The 18,703-nt window shown below is 38.6% G+C and overlaps 1 protein-coding gene across 9 annotated transcripts in view; it reads right to left on the bottom strand.

Annotated features, from left to right (window-relative positions):
- FTO (FTO alpha-ketoglutarate dependent dioxygenase) overlaps positions 1-18,703 on the bottom strand; it is a 404,215-nt gene that overhangs the window by 259,650 nt on the left and 125,862 nt on the right. For all 9 annotated transcript variants that reach the window (XM_009430806.5, XM_024349837.3, XM_510968.7 and 6 more), the window contains exon 4: positions 5,478-5,621. In XM_009430806.5, coding sequence (XP_009429081.2) covers positions 5,478-5,621 — 144 coding nt within the window. The remainder of the gene's footprint in view (positions 1-5,477; positions 5,622-18,703) is intronic.

Here is an 18,703-nt window from a genome sequence, read left to right as displayed (position 1 = left end):
CTACAGACTCCAGTGGGAGTGGCCATGTTGAGTCAAAAAACAGAAGCATGGCAATTTACAGTTTAGACCACATCAAATATTTCTGTGCTCTGGGTCTTGCTGCCTCTAAGCCATAGGTATTTCAAGGAAGGTGAACTTAATCTATAAAAAACTACTGGCCAGGCTCTAAAAGTAAAGCTGGACTCCACCAAAGTAAGACTGATTACTACAGGGCTCCGATAACCAATGGACCAGATGTTAATTCTCCTCACCCTCAAGAATCCATTGGTAAAACTTCCCTTTCTTGTAGTTCCTATATGTAGCAAATATACGTATGGAATGGTATTTTGTGAAGGTGACAAAACTCTGGGCATGAAGCAGGATACGAACACAGCATTCAGCATTCTTCTATCACCCAGTCGTCTCACTGGTTCTCCAATATGCCATGGTCCAGTTCCCACTCTTCACAAGTCTGCACTTACAAATTATAGCTTGCAAAGCCTATTCCCATACATTTTCTTATTTGTACTCCCAAAAACTCTGAGAAGGAAGTATCATTAAGCTCCCATTTTACAGTGAAGGCAGAGACTAAGAGAGGCACTAGCAATACACAGGCAATTGACAATGCGGTGAGTCTGGGACCCGGTTACCTGATAGAAATCCTATGGTCCTTTCACAACTCTACCCTAAACTGTTGACAAGGTAAAGAAAAACCAAAAAAGAAGGGCTATGCATTTACATTTCTATTGCAGTTTTGTTTTTTTGCAGTGGAATTTTTACCTGGCAACTTAAGTTTTGAAACTGCTGATTGGTATAGTAACAACAAATACTTGAAAGTGAGATTTAGTTGGGCTTAAGAAACAAAAGTAAATAGAGCAGAGAGAACAGAGTCATGAATGGTGACATGTAAAGAATAACAATAACAAATTAAGGGGGGAAGAGAGGGCTTTTGCCCCAAATGTTTACCTAGCACTCACCTTTGTCCTGAAACATCCCACCTCCACACCCAGCTCCTGGTTAATAAACATAATTTTGTTGATGTCCCTTGAACTGTATAATCTGTTCCACAAAAAACAAACCCACGGTTTGTCTCCAAGCCACTTTTAAGTCCCTAACTCCCTGGTTACATTCAGTCTATGGAAAACATCTGTGGCAAAGTAAATCATCCTACTCTGAGAAAGACCAGAGTGTATTTTTTTTTCTCTGAGTGTGTTTTGAAGTCCTGGTTGGAAAATTAGTGAAAATTGTAAATCTGTTTGCAAATCTGGTCATGTCTAACTCTGAGATTAGGGCAAAGATTCCAATTTAAAAGAAAAACCGTGACAACCTTAGTTAAGCGTGTCCTCAGGCACTGCCAACAAGGCCTTCACTCACTTCCATGGGCAGTGGATTTATTACAGGCACCCGACACGTTCCCCATCAGACACCCCTGGAGTATTTACTTGAGACAGCAGGGTTCAGCCTGCACTTCCTCTGCAGACCAATATATTATTATAAATTGAGCTAAACTGTTTCCTTTTCATAAGTGCTATGAAGTTCAGATTTCAGATATCAGCACGGGGCCGAAGTCCCTCCCTCTACAGGGCTCCTTGTGCTATTTGGATTTAAAAGTAAAGAGAAAAGGCAGCATTAGACCATGGTTGCTTTTACTTTTGACTTTTTAAAAAAAGAGATGAAGGAAGATTCATTTCAGAAATCAAATATGACATCCTAATAAAAATATATATTCTAAGTGCAGACTTTGGGATATATTGTGCTGTGTTTGGCACAGTTCAGTAGGATACCAACTGTATCACCTACATCTAAAAATAAGACATGGGAAATCAAGAGTAGATTTTATATTATGTCTTGGATATCAGTTCCTATAAAATAATGCTAACTTCTTCTGTTTATCATGTACAATAGCTCAAGGGACCCAATGTATATTTTACAGTGTATACTCATTATAACACCAAAATCCAATGAATAATGTCATTATTTAATATTTTCATTAAAATACAGCTCTTTTTTTTTTTTTGAGACGGAATTTCCCTCTTCTTGCCCAGACTGGAGTGCAATGGCATGATCTCGGCTCATTGCAACCTCTGCCTCCCGGGTTCAAGTAGTTCTCCTGCCTCAGCTTCCAGAGTAGCTGGGATTACAGGCATCCACCACCACACCCGGCTAATTTTTGTATTTTTAGTAGTGACAGGGTCCCACCATGTTGGCCAGGCTGGTCTCAAACTCTTGACCTCAGGTGATCCGCCCACCTCAGCCTCCCAAAGTGCAGGGATTACAGGTGTGAGCCACTGCGCCCGGCCTATAATCCAGTTCTTAAACCCTGAGAAACCCACAACCTTAAGAAGAACAGAAAAGAAACAAACAGAGTATCATTAACTTCTTTTCTTCCCTTCCTGAACAATTTAGTCTTAAAGCCATTAGGTGAGGCAGAGGCATCATGCCAGGTGGGAAGAAGAAGGCACAGGAACCCTGAGCAGCATTCAGCACTGAGTAGGGTGAGGAGGGCATCCCTACGGGAGAAGGAGGGCTGGCCTGACATGGGATGTCAGACCCCGAGTGGGATAAGATGACAAGATACAATCCATGCTTCTTACTAGCTGTGCAGCCACGGTTAAGTAACTACATAAATTTAACCTCAATTTCCTCTTTTGCAGTATAGCTAATATTTGTTTCTCAGGATTGCTGAGAAGATTAAAAGAATGTTTGTCATTAATTCCCAGTAAATCTGGTTTTCATTCATATTACTACTATAATTCCAGACATATATATACAGAAAAAGGCTGAAAAGAAATATATTAAATCAGGCATTAACCTGATTTTTATATTCTTTCTTCATTTCAGACTCTTTTTTCCAGAGTTTCTTTTCTCTCAAATAAGCACATATTGCTTTTTTAATCAGAAAAGAACACACAAGATGTTATTAAATATATGGAATATAGCTGAGTTTTTAGAGTACTTATTTACTTTTTTTTTTTTTTTTTTTTTTTTTTTTTTGAGACTGAGTCTTGCTCTGTTGCTCAAGCCGGAGTGCAGTGGTGCAATCTCGGCTCCCTGCAACTTCCACCTCCTGGGTTCAAGCAATTCTCGTGCCTCAGCCTCCCCAGTAGCTGGGATTACAGGCATGTGCCACCACACCCAGCTAATTTTTTATTTTTAGTGGAGACGGGGGGGTTTCATCAAGTTGGCCAGGCTGGTCTTGAACTCCTGACCTCAGGTGATCCACCTGCCTCGGCCTCCCAAAGTACTGGGATTAGAGGTGTGAGCCACAGCACCCAGCCACTTTTATATTTTTAAAAAGTAAATGCTATTTTAAAAGATAACATTCTGGCTCTTATTTCTTTGAAAGATATACATTGCTAATAGAAACTTCTGAACAAAGTATCCAAAGGAAAGTGATTTACTGGCTGATACTAACATCTATTAAGACTCAGGCCAAATATCTGTATTTGAGTGGTACAAAAAAAAATGAAACAATGTTTACCTACAAATGACACTCAATGATGGGGTAGGGACTTTAAAAAATAAACTTACTCCCTGAGATCAGGCAGGGGAGACAGTGGGGAAGAGAGAACCTTAACACTGAAAACATTCCCACATAGAGATTTCAGTGTATTGGGATCAGGTTGAAATAGCCCCATTTAGAGTAGGAAAAGCACTGCATAAGATGCCTGCCACCCATTCTGGTCCCCGTTCTACCTCATAACTAAGTGACTTTAGGAAGATCACTTAAAAAAAGAACAATTTCTGCCATCTGCCTCACAAAGCTGACAGGAGATTGGGGCTGCTTGTGTGAAACTGATGTGTAAACTGCAAAGCAATGTTCACATGGAAGGCAAGAGATGAAGGGCATACTTAGATCAGTGTTCAAGAAATGCAGGAATCTCCGCATGAGAAGAATTTAAGAGGTAAAGGGACATCGCATTAAGTGCCATTAAATCACACTATTTGAAAGAGTCCCTACATAATGATCTCCCAATCCTCCTGCAGACATTAAGGAGAAAGTCTCAGACTGGTACCACTATACAGTTAACACCTCTCTGTTACTAATCTCCTCTTTTAACAAACACAGAATAGGACTCAGACTCAGGATCTCCGGCAAACAAAAGTAGCAGGCCCTTAGTACTGTTTTGGTTTCTCTATATTTATATTTCTAAAGCCCTTCTAATTATGCCTAGTGATATTGGATTCCCATTTAAGATAGTGATGTAAAATCTCCTTTTAAAATAAATCCAATTCAGTGAAAGATTAAAAGTTACTTTATTTAGGCAGAAGTACATGAATGTGACCAAAACCTTGAAGTTGATAGGCAATGAGCTAAAATTTGGAAAATGCTTAGTGGTAGAAGGGCCTAAAGAGCTATTCTGTACTCCGAATTCCCAAAAGGCAAGAACCAAGATTCATCCACCTCCAATATCTCCCCTGGAACCTTACACAGTACCTGGAACATAGTAGACTCTAAAATACCCAATTAACTGGGAATCAACTGTTATCATAAATACTGGGCTTCAGCCCTGGTTCTTCCTGGCTCCAAAAGCAACATATGAGTAGATTTCTCCAGGTAGATAGGAGTGAGATAAACCCCAAATAATCAGGAACAAGAGCCAAGTAGAGAATAAACCCTGAGAAGCTTTGTGAGTAAAAAAGATACTGTTTACACATTGTGCATTGGAAAACAAGTAGAAAGTCCAAAAATAAAATTAAAAACTTACAGCAAAGAAGAAAAAAACAAAGCCTCACAAACTCCACAGCTTCAGTTGGCCTAACCACAACTGAGAAACTGCTTCCCAAAGAACTAAATGACAAGTTGAGAGAAAGGCCCCATTGTCAGGTCAGCTGTTCCTGAGAAGAAACAACATTCAAAACTAGAAGAAAAAAAAAAAAAAACTCTCACTACTAAAAACTAATACGGACAGGAAAGTACTTTTTAAAGTTATAATTTCACCTGGATGATTTAATACCTCTGATAAAGAATCCAGAAAATTGTTTAGCATATTTGAGGAACTCTGCATCTACGTAGAATAAAAAGAAAAACAACTTTTAAATGGGCCGGGCATGGTCCTGTAAATCTCAGCACTTTGGGAGACCGAGGCGGGTGGATCACCTGAGGTCAGGAGTTTGAGACCAGCTTGGCCAACGTGGTGAAACCCCGTCTCTACTAAAAATACAAATATTAACTGGGTGTGTTGGTGTGTGCCTGTAATCCCAGCTACTTGGGAGGCTGAGGAAGGAGAATTGCTTGAATCCAGGAGGTGGAAATGGCAATGAGCAGAGATTGCGCCACTGCACTCCAGCCTGGGCAACAAGAGTGAAGCTCCATCTCAAAAAATCAGCAATATCTCAAAAAAGAAAAACCTAGTTACATGTTCTTATAAAGAAGTTTCCCTCTTAATATAAAATACTCCAAAAGTTTATTTCATAAGACATATTCAAAATATAAATCCTATAATCTAAATTTAGACACTAGAGTTTCAATATAATTTTGATTTTCCAAAGATTACCAAGCATGAAATAGCAGTCTCCTTGGTGAAGGGGTATCGCCAAACCAGGTGTCTCTATGTCCCATGAGATCTTAAAACCAACATGCCAAATATCAGGATCTCTGCCTTCGAGATGAGAGTCATCCTCACTTTCCTCTTCAGGGCCTGCCAAAAGAGAAGAAAATGATCAGAAAGGAAATGTTTAATCTAAGCTTCTGAATTTTATAATTGTTATTTTAGAAAGAATTGATATTTTAATAAAATATGAATATTAAATGAAATATATCTTCCCTTTATGTCATATTTTTGAAAAGATATTCTAGGTTATTTTTAACATATCATTAATTTTTTCATCAAGAAACCTTAAAGAGGCCAGGTGTGGAGGCTCACGCCTATAATCCCAGCACTTTGGGAGACCAAAGTGGTAGATCACTTAAAGTCGGGCATTCAAGACCAGCCTGGGCAAGAAATCAAGACCCCCATCTCTATTAAAAAAAAAAAAAATTTTACTTTTTAAAAATAAAAAACAGATGTAAAGAGAAATTATGTTCTTAGGAAATAAGACTGAACATCACAGAAATGTCAGTACCTTCTAAATTCATCTAGAAATTGGACATAATATAAATAAAAAGACCAAAGGGATCATTTTTTAGATGAATGGGGTTAGTAACTAGGAAAGCTGTTTCTATAATACACATGGAAATATAAACAAGCAAGAACAGCCAAGGAATGTTTTTCTAAATATATAAAGAGCAACTATACATCAGTAAGATAAAGGCCAATAGACAAATTTAAAACTGAGCATGTTATAAAGGCACAATACATAAAAGGAAATAAAACTAGCTCATAAACATATAAAAATATGTTCCAATTTATTCACATAAAAGAAATGCATGTTAAAGCCACAAGAGAGAAATTTTTTCACCTATCAAAACAGAAAACATCAGTTTGAAAACAACACAGTGTTAGTAAGAGTACAGTAAAATGGCACACTCACACTCTCTGTAGAGGACAATTTGGCAATACTATCAAAATTACAAACGCATAAGCTCTTTGACTCTTATAGAAATTACACTTTTAAGAATGTATACTAAAAGTCCTACATTCAGGGGTTGTAAAATGACTGTTGAGCAAGTATATTTATTGTAGGATTGCTTGTAAGAGCAAAAGATCAGAAATTACTCAAATGTTCATCAGTAGGTTTCTGGTTAAATAAATTATGATCTCTCCAGACAATAAAATACTATGTAGTCACCAAAAATAATATGACTATATACAGATATGGAACTATCTAATATATTTTCAGAGAAAAAAATAAATAGGCTATACTCATATAGAAAACAAAGTACAGACTGGGCGCAGTGGCTCACACCTGTAATCCCAGCACTTTGGGAGGCCAAGGGAGGAAGATTGCTTGAGCTCAGAAGTTCGAGGCCAGCCAGGACAACATGGTGAAACCCTACCTCTACAAAAAGTAAAAGAAATTAGTGGGGCATGGTGGCACGTGTCTGTAGCTCCAGCTACTCAGGAGGCTGAGGTGGGAGGATTGCTGGAGCCTGGGAGGTGGAGGCTGCAGTGAGTTGTGATAGCACTAGTGCACTCCATTCTGGGCAACAGAGTGAGGCCCTGCCTCAAAATAAATATAAATAAATAAATATCAAGCACATATAATATTTCTGGAAGGATACTCAAGACTGATTTTTCTGGAAGGATAATAATATAATATTTATAATACTTCTGGAAGGATACACAAGACTGGAATACAACATTTCTGGAAGGATACTCAAGACTAATTTTTCTGGGGTACAAGAGTGGGAGATACACTAAAAAAGGTAGAAGGTATACACACTATGATTTGCCTATAATCACAGCCCTGCAGGAATAACTCTACATAAAAACTTTTAAAAGTTAATTTAATAATTATTTATTGAGCACTTACTATTTACTGGGCATTGCGCCAGGCATGTGGGATATGTCAGTGACTGAAACAAAGAGCTATGCCCCACTGGAGCTTCTCCTTTTAGTGGAGCTGTAAATGTGCATCACTGATTACCATGAAGGGGACATTTTAAATTGAAATTCCATCAGACTTTAAACTGCTGTACTAGACTCTGATCTTCCAGGGCAGAGTCTGTTTTTCTATTTCATCCACAATTATAGCCCTAGTGACTGGCACAGAGAAGGCATTCAATGAACACCATGGCTTGCTTAAACAAAATGTTCTTTTAGTTCACACCATTCACAGTCCTTGTGCTAGATGGCAGGGAAAGAAAATGTTAATTTGGAAGAAAAAAACAAAAATGCCTCAAATTTACAACCAAAGGACATAAGAAAGCATGGCATTTCTGCTAAACTAGTACAGTCCTCAGTACTAAAGAAGTTTAGAGAGGAGAGAGGTTCAACGACAGAACTAGAGCAGAACTCTTAGAGAAGGTCAAACGTGAAAGACAACAGTGTTTTGACTGGCAGAGGGTAGAATAAGAAGTAACGCAGGAAGACAAAAAGATGCAAAGCTTTCAAAATGGACAATAAAGCATGTTTTCCCTGGGCTGTATCATGTACATATCACATAAACAATTTAAAAAATACATGCATCCCAGATGGCACACACAGAATCCCTAAATTCTGAATGTCGTACTCTACCGCCAACTGTGCAGAAGGGTCAAAGGCAGTGAAAGGAAGGAAAAAAAGAAACTCCCCTTTGTAACTATTCATTCACATTAATTTGCACTAGGCATGGTGAAAATGAACAAATCAGAAAGCCAAGTTCATGGTCTCTGCAAGGAAGGAATGCTGCTAAGTGACTTTTAAGGATACATCTGACTTTGGATACTCTTTCCCCTAAGTTTGGTCTAAAATCTAACACTGCCATATTAACAGTATCTTACCTTTTTTTCATACCTGCCATTCTAATACATGTTTTCTCCAGTACTTTTTAATTAAGAACATCTTTTAATTACGTTTTTTTAAAAGAATAACAATAAAAGTCCAAAGCCATTTCCTAGGTTTATTAAAAAAACATTTTTTTATAAACCTTCTAGAATGGGAATGATAAATACCTTTATATCAGGGGACATGACTGATTGGCTGGTTGCGGCTTTTTAGAGCCCTAGTGGAGAAGAAATCTGAAACTTTCTCTTAGCTCAGCAGGAAAGAGTGTTATGATCAATTACTGATGTCTGCCATGGGCACTACAAGGGTTAGTGAGTGGCAGCACCAGCACTAGATAGTTGCTATCGATGTCTGATGACATTCTACGGACACTTCTTATTCATACATAATACATTGTTACACTTGAAAATACCAGAATTTGCTAAACTAGAGTTCATGGACCAGAAAAGAACTCACGAAGGTGTGTAGCTTGACCTGAACCATATTTCCTTAACAAATCTAAATGAGTTGCCAACTGATAAAAGGACTTTGCCTAAAAATCCAAATTCCCAGCTACCCTTGAATTACAAGATCTGGTATCACTGAGCCAGTCACAGTGGCTATAGGCAAGAAGTAGCTGCCCATTTTAGACAAGGACGTGACCTTTGCTAGTCACAGTCCCCACAGCCACTTCACTTTACTCATTTGAGGTACCTGCCTAACCACAGCAAAGTCTGTGACCCTTGCTCAAGAGCTGGGTTGCAGAGATCACAGGCAAATCAGTCTCATGACCTGCTTTTGCAAAATAAAGTTTAACTAGAACACAGTCATGCCCATTCATTTACATAAATGGCTGCTTTCACACAGACAGCAAGGTTGAGTAGATAAGACACAGACTATAAAACCCACAAAGCCAAAAGTACTTGTTTCTGGCCCTTTACAAAAAAAATTTGCCAACACCTGTTCAAAAGTCTTGATATTTGTGATCTGATGTCTACTGCACATTTTAGTAAAGAAGTTGAGGCTGCATAAAATAATTATGATGTAATGTGACTAATACCTAATAATGTAACATGACTAATGACAGCATACAATATAATAATTAATGCTAAATTAATTGATATCCAGATCACCTTAGCAAAAGAATATGATATAAAAATTATGTTTATATTTGTGATAACCCAAGACTTGGCTGCTTCATTCTAGGGGGGCACTAATGATTACAGATAGAGCAAACAGCACAAGAAAAAAAAAGGAAATATTTTAGGAAGGTTTTTCACATGTCCCTTTCTGGTCAAATCAGCTATAACTTCTACCATTGAAGTCCACACAAAATTAAAAAGAAATAAAAAGGCCCAGGTGTGGTGGCTCACACCTGTAATCCCAGCACTTTGGGAGGCTGAGGCGGGTGGATCACGAGGTCAGGAGATTGAGACCATCCTGGCCAACATGGTGAAACCCCATCTCTACTAAAAATGCAAAAATTAGCTGGGTGTGGTGGTGCGTGCCTGTAATCCCAGCTACTCAGGAGGCTGAGGCAGGAGAATCGCTTGAATCCAGGAGACAGAGGTTGCAGTGAGCCGAGATCGCGCCACTGCACTCCAGCCTGGTGACATAGTGAGACTGCATCTTAAAAAAAAAAAAAAAAGAAAGAAAGAAAGAAATAAATAAAAAGAAAACCAATTATAATGACTTGAAAAAAAATAATTTTCAAACTATAAGGAACAGTTTTTATGAAGTTTTAATGCCACTGCGTGTGGACAGTCTAATAAGTGGGAATCTTCATAGGGTAACAGTCTGCTTGACTACTTTCCCTTCTAACTTTCATCCTGGTACTCTTCTCAAGCTGGCATCAATAAAGACAATTAGAGACAATAATTGCAATTAGTCTTTCTCGATGTCTCCCAAAAATCCAACACCTTCGAAATCTGCTCAGTAAAATGATAGTTTGGTGAGAGTTTTTCCCCTCCTTAGGCTGTGCAGGGAGGAGGAAAGTTTTACGTCTGATAAACTTTTTATTGTTAAATATAGTGTTCTTACTTCTCAGTGAAGTCAACTTGTAATTACCTATAGCAACTGTAACTGATTACTCTTGCCCCATGTTATTTTGGCAACAAGCAGAGGCAACAGGTTCTTACTTGCCTTTAAGCCTCAATAAAATTGAAAAGATTTTAAGTACCTCAGTGTGTTTGGTGCGTTCCCAGCTCCCACTAACCAAACTGTTAAATAAGTAGAAGATGTGACAAAATACAAAAGACTGTTAAGTTTAAAAGTCAAGTTTAAATTGTCCAAAACTTCCCCCCAAAATTAACCCATTCAATGTTTTATGCCAGCTGGTTTTTGAGAAAAAATTCTATTTAATAAAGGACAAAATATTTTGTTTACATTTCTAATTATAACCACGGCTCTATAGGAAACAAAGACAGAAGCCAGAGTATGACAGTAGAGATCACAGTGATACTCGAATAAAATATATCACAAAAAATTTTGTACCATATTTAATAACATACATAATAGTGTATGTCAAGAACTTCCCTCATAGGTTCAGTACATATTCATCATCACCATACATTTAAATAGCCCTCTTTCTTTCTTTCTTTTTGAGACTAGAGTCTCGCTCTGTTGCCCAGGCTGGAGTGCAGTGTCATGATCTTGGCTCACTGCAACCTCCACCTCCCAGGTCCAAGTGATTCTCCTGCCTCAGCCTCCTGAGTGGTGGGGATTACAGGCATGTGCCACCACACCTGGCTAATTTTTTGTTAAAAATAGCCCTATTTCTTATTCTCTACTTTCTATTTCCTTAGCCAAGAGCTAAGATACAAAAGATTCTCAGCTTGGTGTGGTGGTTCACACTTGTAATCCCAGCACTTTGGGAGGCTGAGGCAGGCAGACCACTTGAAGTCAGGAGTTCAAGACCAGCCTGGCCAACATGGTGAAATCCCACCTCTACTGAAAATACAAAAATTAGCCGGGTGTGGTGGCACATGGCTGTAATCCCAGCTACTCAGGAGGCTGAGGCAGGAGAATCGCTTGAACCTGGGAGGCGGAGGTTGCAGTAAGCCGAGATAGTGCCACTGCACTCTAGCCTGGGTGACAGAGCAAGACTCCATCTCAAAAAAGAAAAGATTCCCACCCTTGTGATTACTTCCTCTGTTTCCTTAACTCCACACCTGGAGGAGCTGTAAAAGGCTGGTCCCTTGCTATCCATGTCACAGATCTTGAGGCAGGAGAAACTCACAAGTTGTAGATGGCCAGCTGGTACCATGGAGTCTAATGATGCCTTATCTGTCCAGTGCTGATCTTTGACATTCCCATGTCTGGGATGGGAAATCCATTTTGTAGAACGAAAGGAGACAGAAGGCAAAAAGGAAAAGTGTGACATAGGGAAGACACATTCTAGGAGGGAAATGGCATGGTGTGTGTATAAGAGCACAATCAATTCCCAGCTGCAAGAGTGTCACATGAATGACATGGACTTGCAAAAGAAGAGCCTGGAGAAGTGGATGGAGACCAGGACATGGGTTTATGAACCATAGGAAAGAATCTAGACCTTACACTGAGACTACTGACAGACACTAAAGCCTTTTTCACCAGTCAGATCTGTTTTCAGAATGATCTCTCTAGAAGGTACCAGCTTCTTCGTGCATAATTACTACACTTTTTCTAGACACGTTGCCAGCGTAGTAACAAATGGGTACTGTATAAGCCAGAGAGCATTTAGGAAACACAGCTGATGGACTACATCACTAGGAAAGAAAGATTAGCCAAGGAGAAGCCTCCCTGCCAGAGTTCTAGAGTTTAGAAATGCTTTCCTTGATGGGTTGCAAGAAAAGCTTGCTGCTGACACAGCACATACTCCTTCTCAGCCACGGAGCAATGAATGGTCTGAAAAAGTGGAGAATTTAGAAAAGTCTGAAGGGGTGGGAAAAAAAAAAACAAACTAATCATTCCCAGCTCAGAATCTATAACAAGAAGCCGCTCTCAGATGCCTCGAAACAAGCAATTCAAGACAAACATAGTCCCTTGACACAGATAAATTGTAAAATTAATTATAAGTTTTCTAGGATTTCAGGTGAAATATTGAAAACTCTTTACAGAAAAATCTAAAGCCCTTCAACATCATGTCTGGCTCTGTCAGCTTTCAGATGAAGCATTTGGGGAAAAAATTTAAGATAAAAATATTTACATTACAGAGGAGAACCTCATTACATCATGTTTCACGGACTTGGGAGAAAAATTGAAAGTATGAAAAGGAGAGAAAAACTGCTATGCGGGCCATTAGCTAAAGCGTCAAAATCACTATATTATCTGAAGTAAAATATGAAATCAGGTAAGGAAGCAGAGATACTTCTCAAACAATATTCTCCAAACCAGAGCTTCTAACAGTAGAGGTTTTAATTCCTTGGGTAACCTCAGGAAGGTATAAAGAGAGTTGTGGAGACTCACAGGAAACCCTTACATTGTAAATAACACAGAAACCAGAACCGAACTGGGTTAATCAAAAGAGGTTCATTATTTGTTCATCTAGCTTCAGGTAAAGCTTGATCCAGAGTTCAAAGTACACACCCAATACCCAGTTTCTCTCCCCCCAAAGCTCAGGAAAAAGAAAGAGAGAGTGGCCACAAAAGCTAGGGGCAGTCATTTGGGGGCCATGAGCTTTAGAATGGCCAAAAGAGGAAGGGGAAGAAATTTGAAACTGATCACATCATTACTGTTGGAACAAGGTCAACTTGAAGCCAGTGAGACCCCAGTTCTTAGGATGAAGTGAGAGAATTCCTTTCCTTTTTAAATTAAGCCTCTTTGGGTCTGGAATTATTATTTGCTATCAAAAGAATCCTATTACTAAACAGAGACTGCAGTTGCAGAAATCAAAGAGTTACTGAACAGTGGCCACAATGTAACTGAATAGTACAAGCTCCTCAAGAACAACAAATACTTAACAGATTTGGGGCAAAAAATACTCATTTGCCACTATATAGGGATACAAAGAAGGATGAAGACACAAATTACATCTTTAAGGAGCTTACAAGTTTACAAGTCTAATTCAAACACACATAAAACTATTTATGGCCTTAGAAGTCATGAGAGTGTTTACTGTTGTGGGGAAGCAGACACTGGAAGGGAGCACTTCTAGGATGCTGATATGTTTCATTTCTTGACCAGGGTGCTAGGTACACAGATATGTTTACTTTACAGCAATTCTTCAAGCTGTATGTTTATGATATATGTCATATTTCAACACTGAAAATTCAACAGACAGGCCGGGTGCAGTGGCTCATGCCTGTAATCTCAGCACTTTGGGAAGCTGAGGCGGGCAGATCACCTGAAGTCAGGAATTCGAGACCAGCCTGGCCAATATGGTGAAACTTTGTCTCTACTAAAAATACAAAAATTTGCTGGGCATGGTGGCCCGCGCCTGTAATCCCAGCTACTCAGGAGGCTGTGGCAGAAGAATCACTTGAACCTGGGAGGCGGAGGTTGCAGTGAACCGAGATTGTGCCATTGCACACCAGCCTGGGTGACGAGAGCAAAACTCCATCTCAAAAAAAAAAAAAAAAAATCAATAGACAGGTTGGAAGTTAAGAAAATCTCCCAGATATTAGACTAAAAAACAAACATAAAGATTGAAAATAAGGGAATAAACAAGAAAACTAGAGGAAGAGTCCAGAAGGTTAACTAAATCATATGGATTCCAAAGAGATGAGAAAACTGGAGAGGAAGAAATAACTAACAAAGCAATTCAAGAAAATGTCCAACAATTGAAGGGCATGATTGAAAGCCCTACACAATGACAGTAAAATGAGTGAAAAATATCACTGTGAAATTGTAAAACATTCAAAAAAAGATCCAACAAAAAAAGCGACATAAAAGCTGAAGAAAAATTCAGAACTCTTAAAATGAACACTGTAAGATAAAAGACAGTAATGCAATGTCACTACGATTCTGAAAAAAATATTATTTCCTAACAAGGTTTTCATACTGGAAGAACCTACATATGCCAAGGTGGAATAAAGATGACTGAAGACATTTAAGGTCTTAAAAATTTACCTCCTAAGCATCTTTCTGAAGAAAACATTGTAGGACATGCTCCACCAAAATAAGAAAACAGTCAGGAAAGAGCAAGGCCAGGATGCAGGAATGTGAGGAGTCCACAAAAGAGAGAAGTAAAGGAATCCGCTGGATTACAATGAAGAGATCACAGAAAGGGATCCCCATGCATCAGGCATAGAACACCAGATTGGAGCAGACAAGAAGACTCTGGAAGACAGTGCTCCAAGAAAATGAAACGGACAGAATATCTGATGGTTCTGAAGCTCTTAAGAGGAGATGTGGTAGATAGCAAGGGATTTAATTAGTCATAAATACATAGAAAACTACACAAATACACAAAAAGCAAGACTACCATTAATGCAAGAAAAAAAGTTGAAAAGAAAAGGATAACAGATCACAGGTTTTGGAAGGCATTCTCAAGTATATATATGATAACCATAAAGGCTGAATAGTGATATAATCAAAATTACAGTAAATCTATAATGGGAATCAGAAGCGTGTACATGTGTAGGCAGGCAGGGAGAAAGAAGAGAGCTAAGTAAATCTTCACCTTCCATATCAGGAAGCCAATATATAATGTTCAAAACAATGTAAGTATGTTATCAACTACCAAAAGCATTACCCGAAAGAAAAGAGTAGAAATGATTGCCTGTGGAAATGAAAATGGGAAGAAAAGGTGTAAAAACTCCTGCTTTTTTTTCCTTAACAAACCTTATAAAAATATTTGACTTGTAAAAATGATATGAATGAATAATTTTGATAAAAACTAAAAATAACACAGTATTGAATGCTTACTATGTGCTAATTACTGCTGTTATGTTCTTGGCACTTTACAAGTGTTTAGTTCTCACAATCCTGAGGTGGATACAGCTCTGATCACTATTTTACAGATGAGAAAACTGAGTCACAAAGAATTTAAGTAACTTGCTTAAGGTTCCATAGCTAATTAATACCAATATGAATGATGTCATTCAGTAGTATAGAATTTAAGTGCCTAATCAATGTCATGGACAGTAAAGTCTGTTCCACTGTTCTCTGATCCCTTGCTCATCACATTAATATATTATCAAAAGTTCAGGCCGGGCGCGGTGGCTCACGCCTATAATCCCAGCACTTTGGGAGGCCGAGGCGGGTGGATCACAAGGTCAAGAGATCAAGACCATCCTGGCTAACATGGTGAAACTCCACCTCTACTAAAAATACAAAAAATTTGCCGGGTGTGGTGGCGGGCGCCTGTAGTCCCAGCTACTCAGGGGGCTGAGACAGGAGAATGGCGTGAACCTGGGAGGTGGAGCTTGCAGTGAGCTGAGATCACGCCACTGCACTCCAGCCTGGGCGACAGACCGAGACTCCATCTCAAAAAAAAAAAAAAAAAAAAAAAAAAGTTCAGCTATCCTTGAAGAAAATATTGCAAGTCATATATCTGATAAGGAATTAATACCTAGAGTACATAAGGAAATCACAAAACTCAACAACTAAAAAACAGCCAAATTCAAAAATGGGCAAACAACTTGAATAGACATGTCTCCAAAGAAGATACATAAATGGCTAAGAACAGGAAAAGATGTTCAACATCATTAATTATTAGGAAAATGCGTATCAAAACCACAAGGAGATACCACTTCATACCCATTATGATGGCTGTTATCAAAAAACAGGGAACAGTAAGTGTTGGCGTAGATGTGAAGAAATTAGAACCCTTGCGCATTGCCAGCAAGAATGTAAAACAGTTCAGTCGCTGTAGAAAACAGCATAGCAGTTCCTCAAAAATGTCAACATAGACTTATCATTTGATCCAGCAATCCTACGCAAAAGTACATACACAAAAGTATACACACAAAAAAAGTATATACACAAAAGTACTGAAAGCAGAGATTCCCACAGATATTTGTATACAGAGATATCTGTTCACAGCAACTTTATCCACCATAGCCAAAAGATGGCTATTATGAATAGCCAATGGATGAATCAATCAACAAAACGTGGTATATTCATACAATGGAATATTATTCATCTTTAAAAAGGAATTAAATTCTGATACATGCCATAAGATGGATGAATCTTGAGGACACTATGTTAAGTAAAATGATTGTATTAGTTTGTTTTCATGCTGCTCATAAAGACATATCCAAAACTGGAAACAAAAAGAGGATTAATTGGACTTACAGTACGACATAGCTGAGAGGCCTCTGAATCATGGCAGGAGGCAAAAGGCACTTCTTACATGGCAGTGGCAAGAGAAAATGAGGAGGAAGCAAAAACGGAAACCCCTGATGAACCCACCAGATCTCGTGAGACTTATTCACTATCATGAGAATAGCACGGGAAAGACCAGCCTCATGATTCAACCAGTTCCTCTTTGGTCCCTCCCACAACATGTGCGAATTCTGGGAGATACAATTCAAGTTGATATTTGGCCAGGGACACAGCTGAACCATATCAATAATCTAGACACAAAAGGTCAAATATTGTATGAGTCCACTTACATGAGGTACCTAGAATAGTCAAATATAATACAGACAGAAAGCAGAACAGTGGTTACCAGGAAATGGGGGAAAGAGAAATGGGGAATAATTGTTTAAATGGGTACAGAGATTTGGTGTGGGATGATGCTTAATGCCACTCAACTGTACAGTTAATATGGTTATAATGCTTAATTTTATGTATATTTTATTGAAATAAAAAAGGATACAAGGGAATGAGCTACTGATATACATAACAACATGGATGAATCTCAAAATAACTATGCTAAGTTAAAGAATCCAGACAAAAAAACCATGCACATATATAATTCCATCTGGTTAAAATTCTAGAAAATGCCAACTCATCTAGTGACAGAAAACAAATCCAGGCTGACACAGTGGTTCACACCTGTAATTCCAGCTCTTTGGGAGGCTGAGCAAGGAGGATCTCTTCAGGCCAGAATTTCAAGATCAGCCTGGGAAACATATTGAGACCCAGTCTCTACAAACAAATAAAAAACAATAAAAAAAGAAAACAGATCTGTCAGGAAGAGGAATTGCAAAGGGGCACAAGGAAACTTCTGGAATAATGGGTATGTTCATTATCTTGATAGTGGAGATAGTTTCACAGGTGCGTTGAAACTTATAAAACTATAAATGTTCAATATGTATAGCTTATTGTATGTCAGTTATTCCCGAATAAAGCCATTCACAGAGGGGAGAAAATGTAGCCATTCTTACAGGCTTAGCCTTCTCTTGACAAATGGGAGATGCCACTGCTGGTCATCCTTTCTCACTGGTGCTGAAACACTGCCACTCTCTTTGTTGGTAAAAAGTTACAGGACTGTATTTACACATTTCTCCCCTGCTCTGCCTCTTCTAATCTGGACCATCATATCCCTAGTCTGGATTACTTTGGTCACCTCTGTGAGCTCTCCTGTTTCTGGTGTTGCTTCCCTTCTTCTACTCCTCAGTGGCTCCCCATCTCACTCCAAATCCAAACCTACTACTTTGTATTTTAACATGACAAAGCCCTACATTCTGCCACCCATTTACGTGTCCCTTTGTCTTCATTTCATTTCCTCTTCTCTCACTCTATTCCATCCACACTTGTTGCTTCTGAAACATCCCAATCATGTTCTATCTTCCCGCCTATGTGCTCCCCCTTCAAATTTCTCAGTGGCTCATTCTCTCCGTCCAATCTGCTTCAATGTTACCCCTTTAACAAGGCCTTGCCTGGCTCTCCTATCTAAAATTGTAAGATTATCCCTCACCCTTGTTACACAATCTACTTTTATTTTCTGTTTTCCCTTGCTAGAATGTGAGCTCGATGAGGGCAGGGATTTTTGTCTGTTTTGTTCACTGATACATGCTCAGCATCTAGACAACTGACTAGCAAATAGTAGATGCTTATTGTTAAATGAAAAAATAATTGCATAGGCATGAAAAAAATGTAACTTTGTAGATCAAATAAGTTTTTTCCCCCCCTTTGGTCTTCTTGTGAGCCTTCTTGGCTCTTCATGGGAGACCTTATTGTTAGATGAATAAATAACGGGATGGTCACCCCCAAAAATGTGACTTATAAGACCAAACAAGTTTTACTGAGCAGTATAAGTGACTTCAAAAATCATTGACAAGGCTTAGCATGATACAATAAAACAAAGCTAGGTCAAATAAGCTTTGAGATTTTAGACAGGGATGCTGGGACGCTAAGATAACATTAAACATCACAGCGTTTTTATGAATACTCCAAAACTCCAAGCTGTAATTATAAACTAGCTTTTCATGGTCTCAGTGATGAGCTGAGAAATATAGAGCAAGTCATGTTAAAATAGAGATTCAAGAATTACGGGAACAAATTTC

The sequence above is a fragment of the Pan troglodytes genome, chromosome 18 (assembly GCF_028858775.2).
Source record: "Pan troglodytes isolate AG18354 chromosome 18, NHGRI_mPanTro3-v2.0_pri, whole genome shotgun sequence".
NCBI classification, from domain to species: domain Eukaryota; kingdom Metazoa; phylum Chordata; class Mammalia; order Primates; family Hominidae; genus Pan; species Pan troglodytes.
This window is presented reverse-complemented; position numbering and strand designations above follow the sequence as displayed.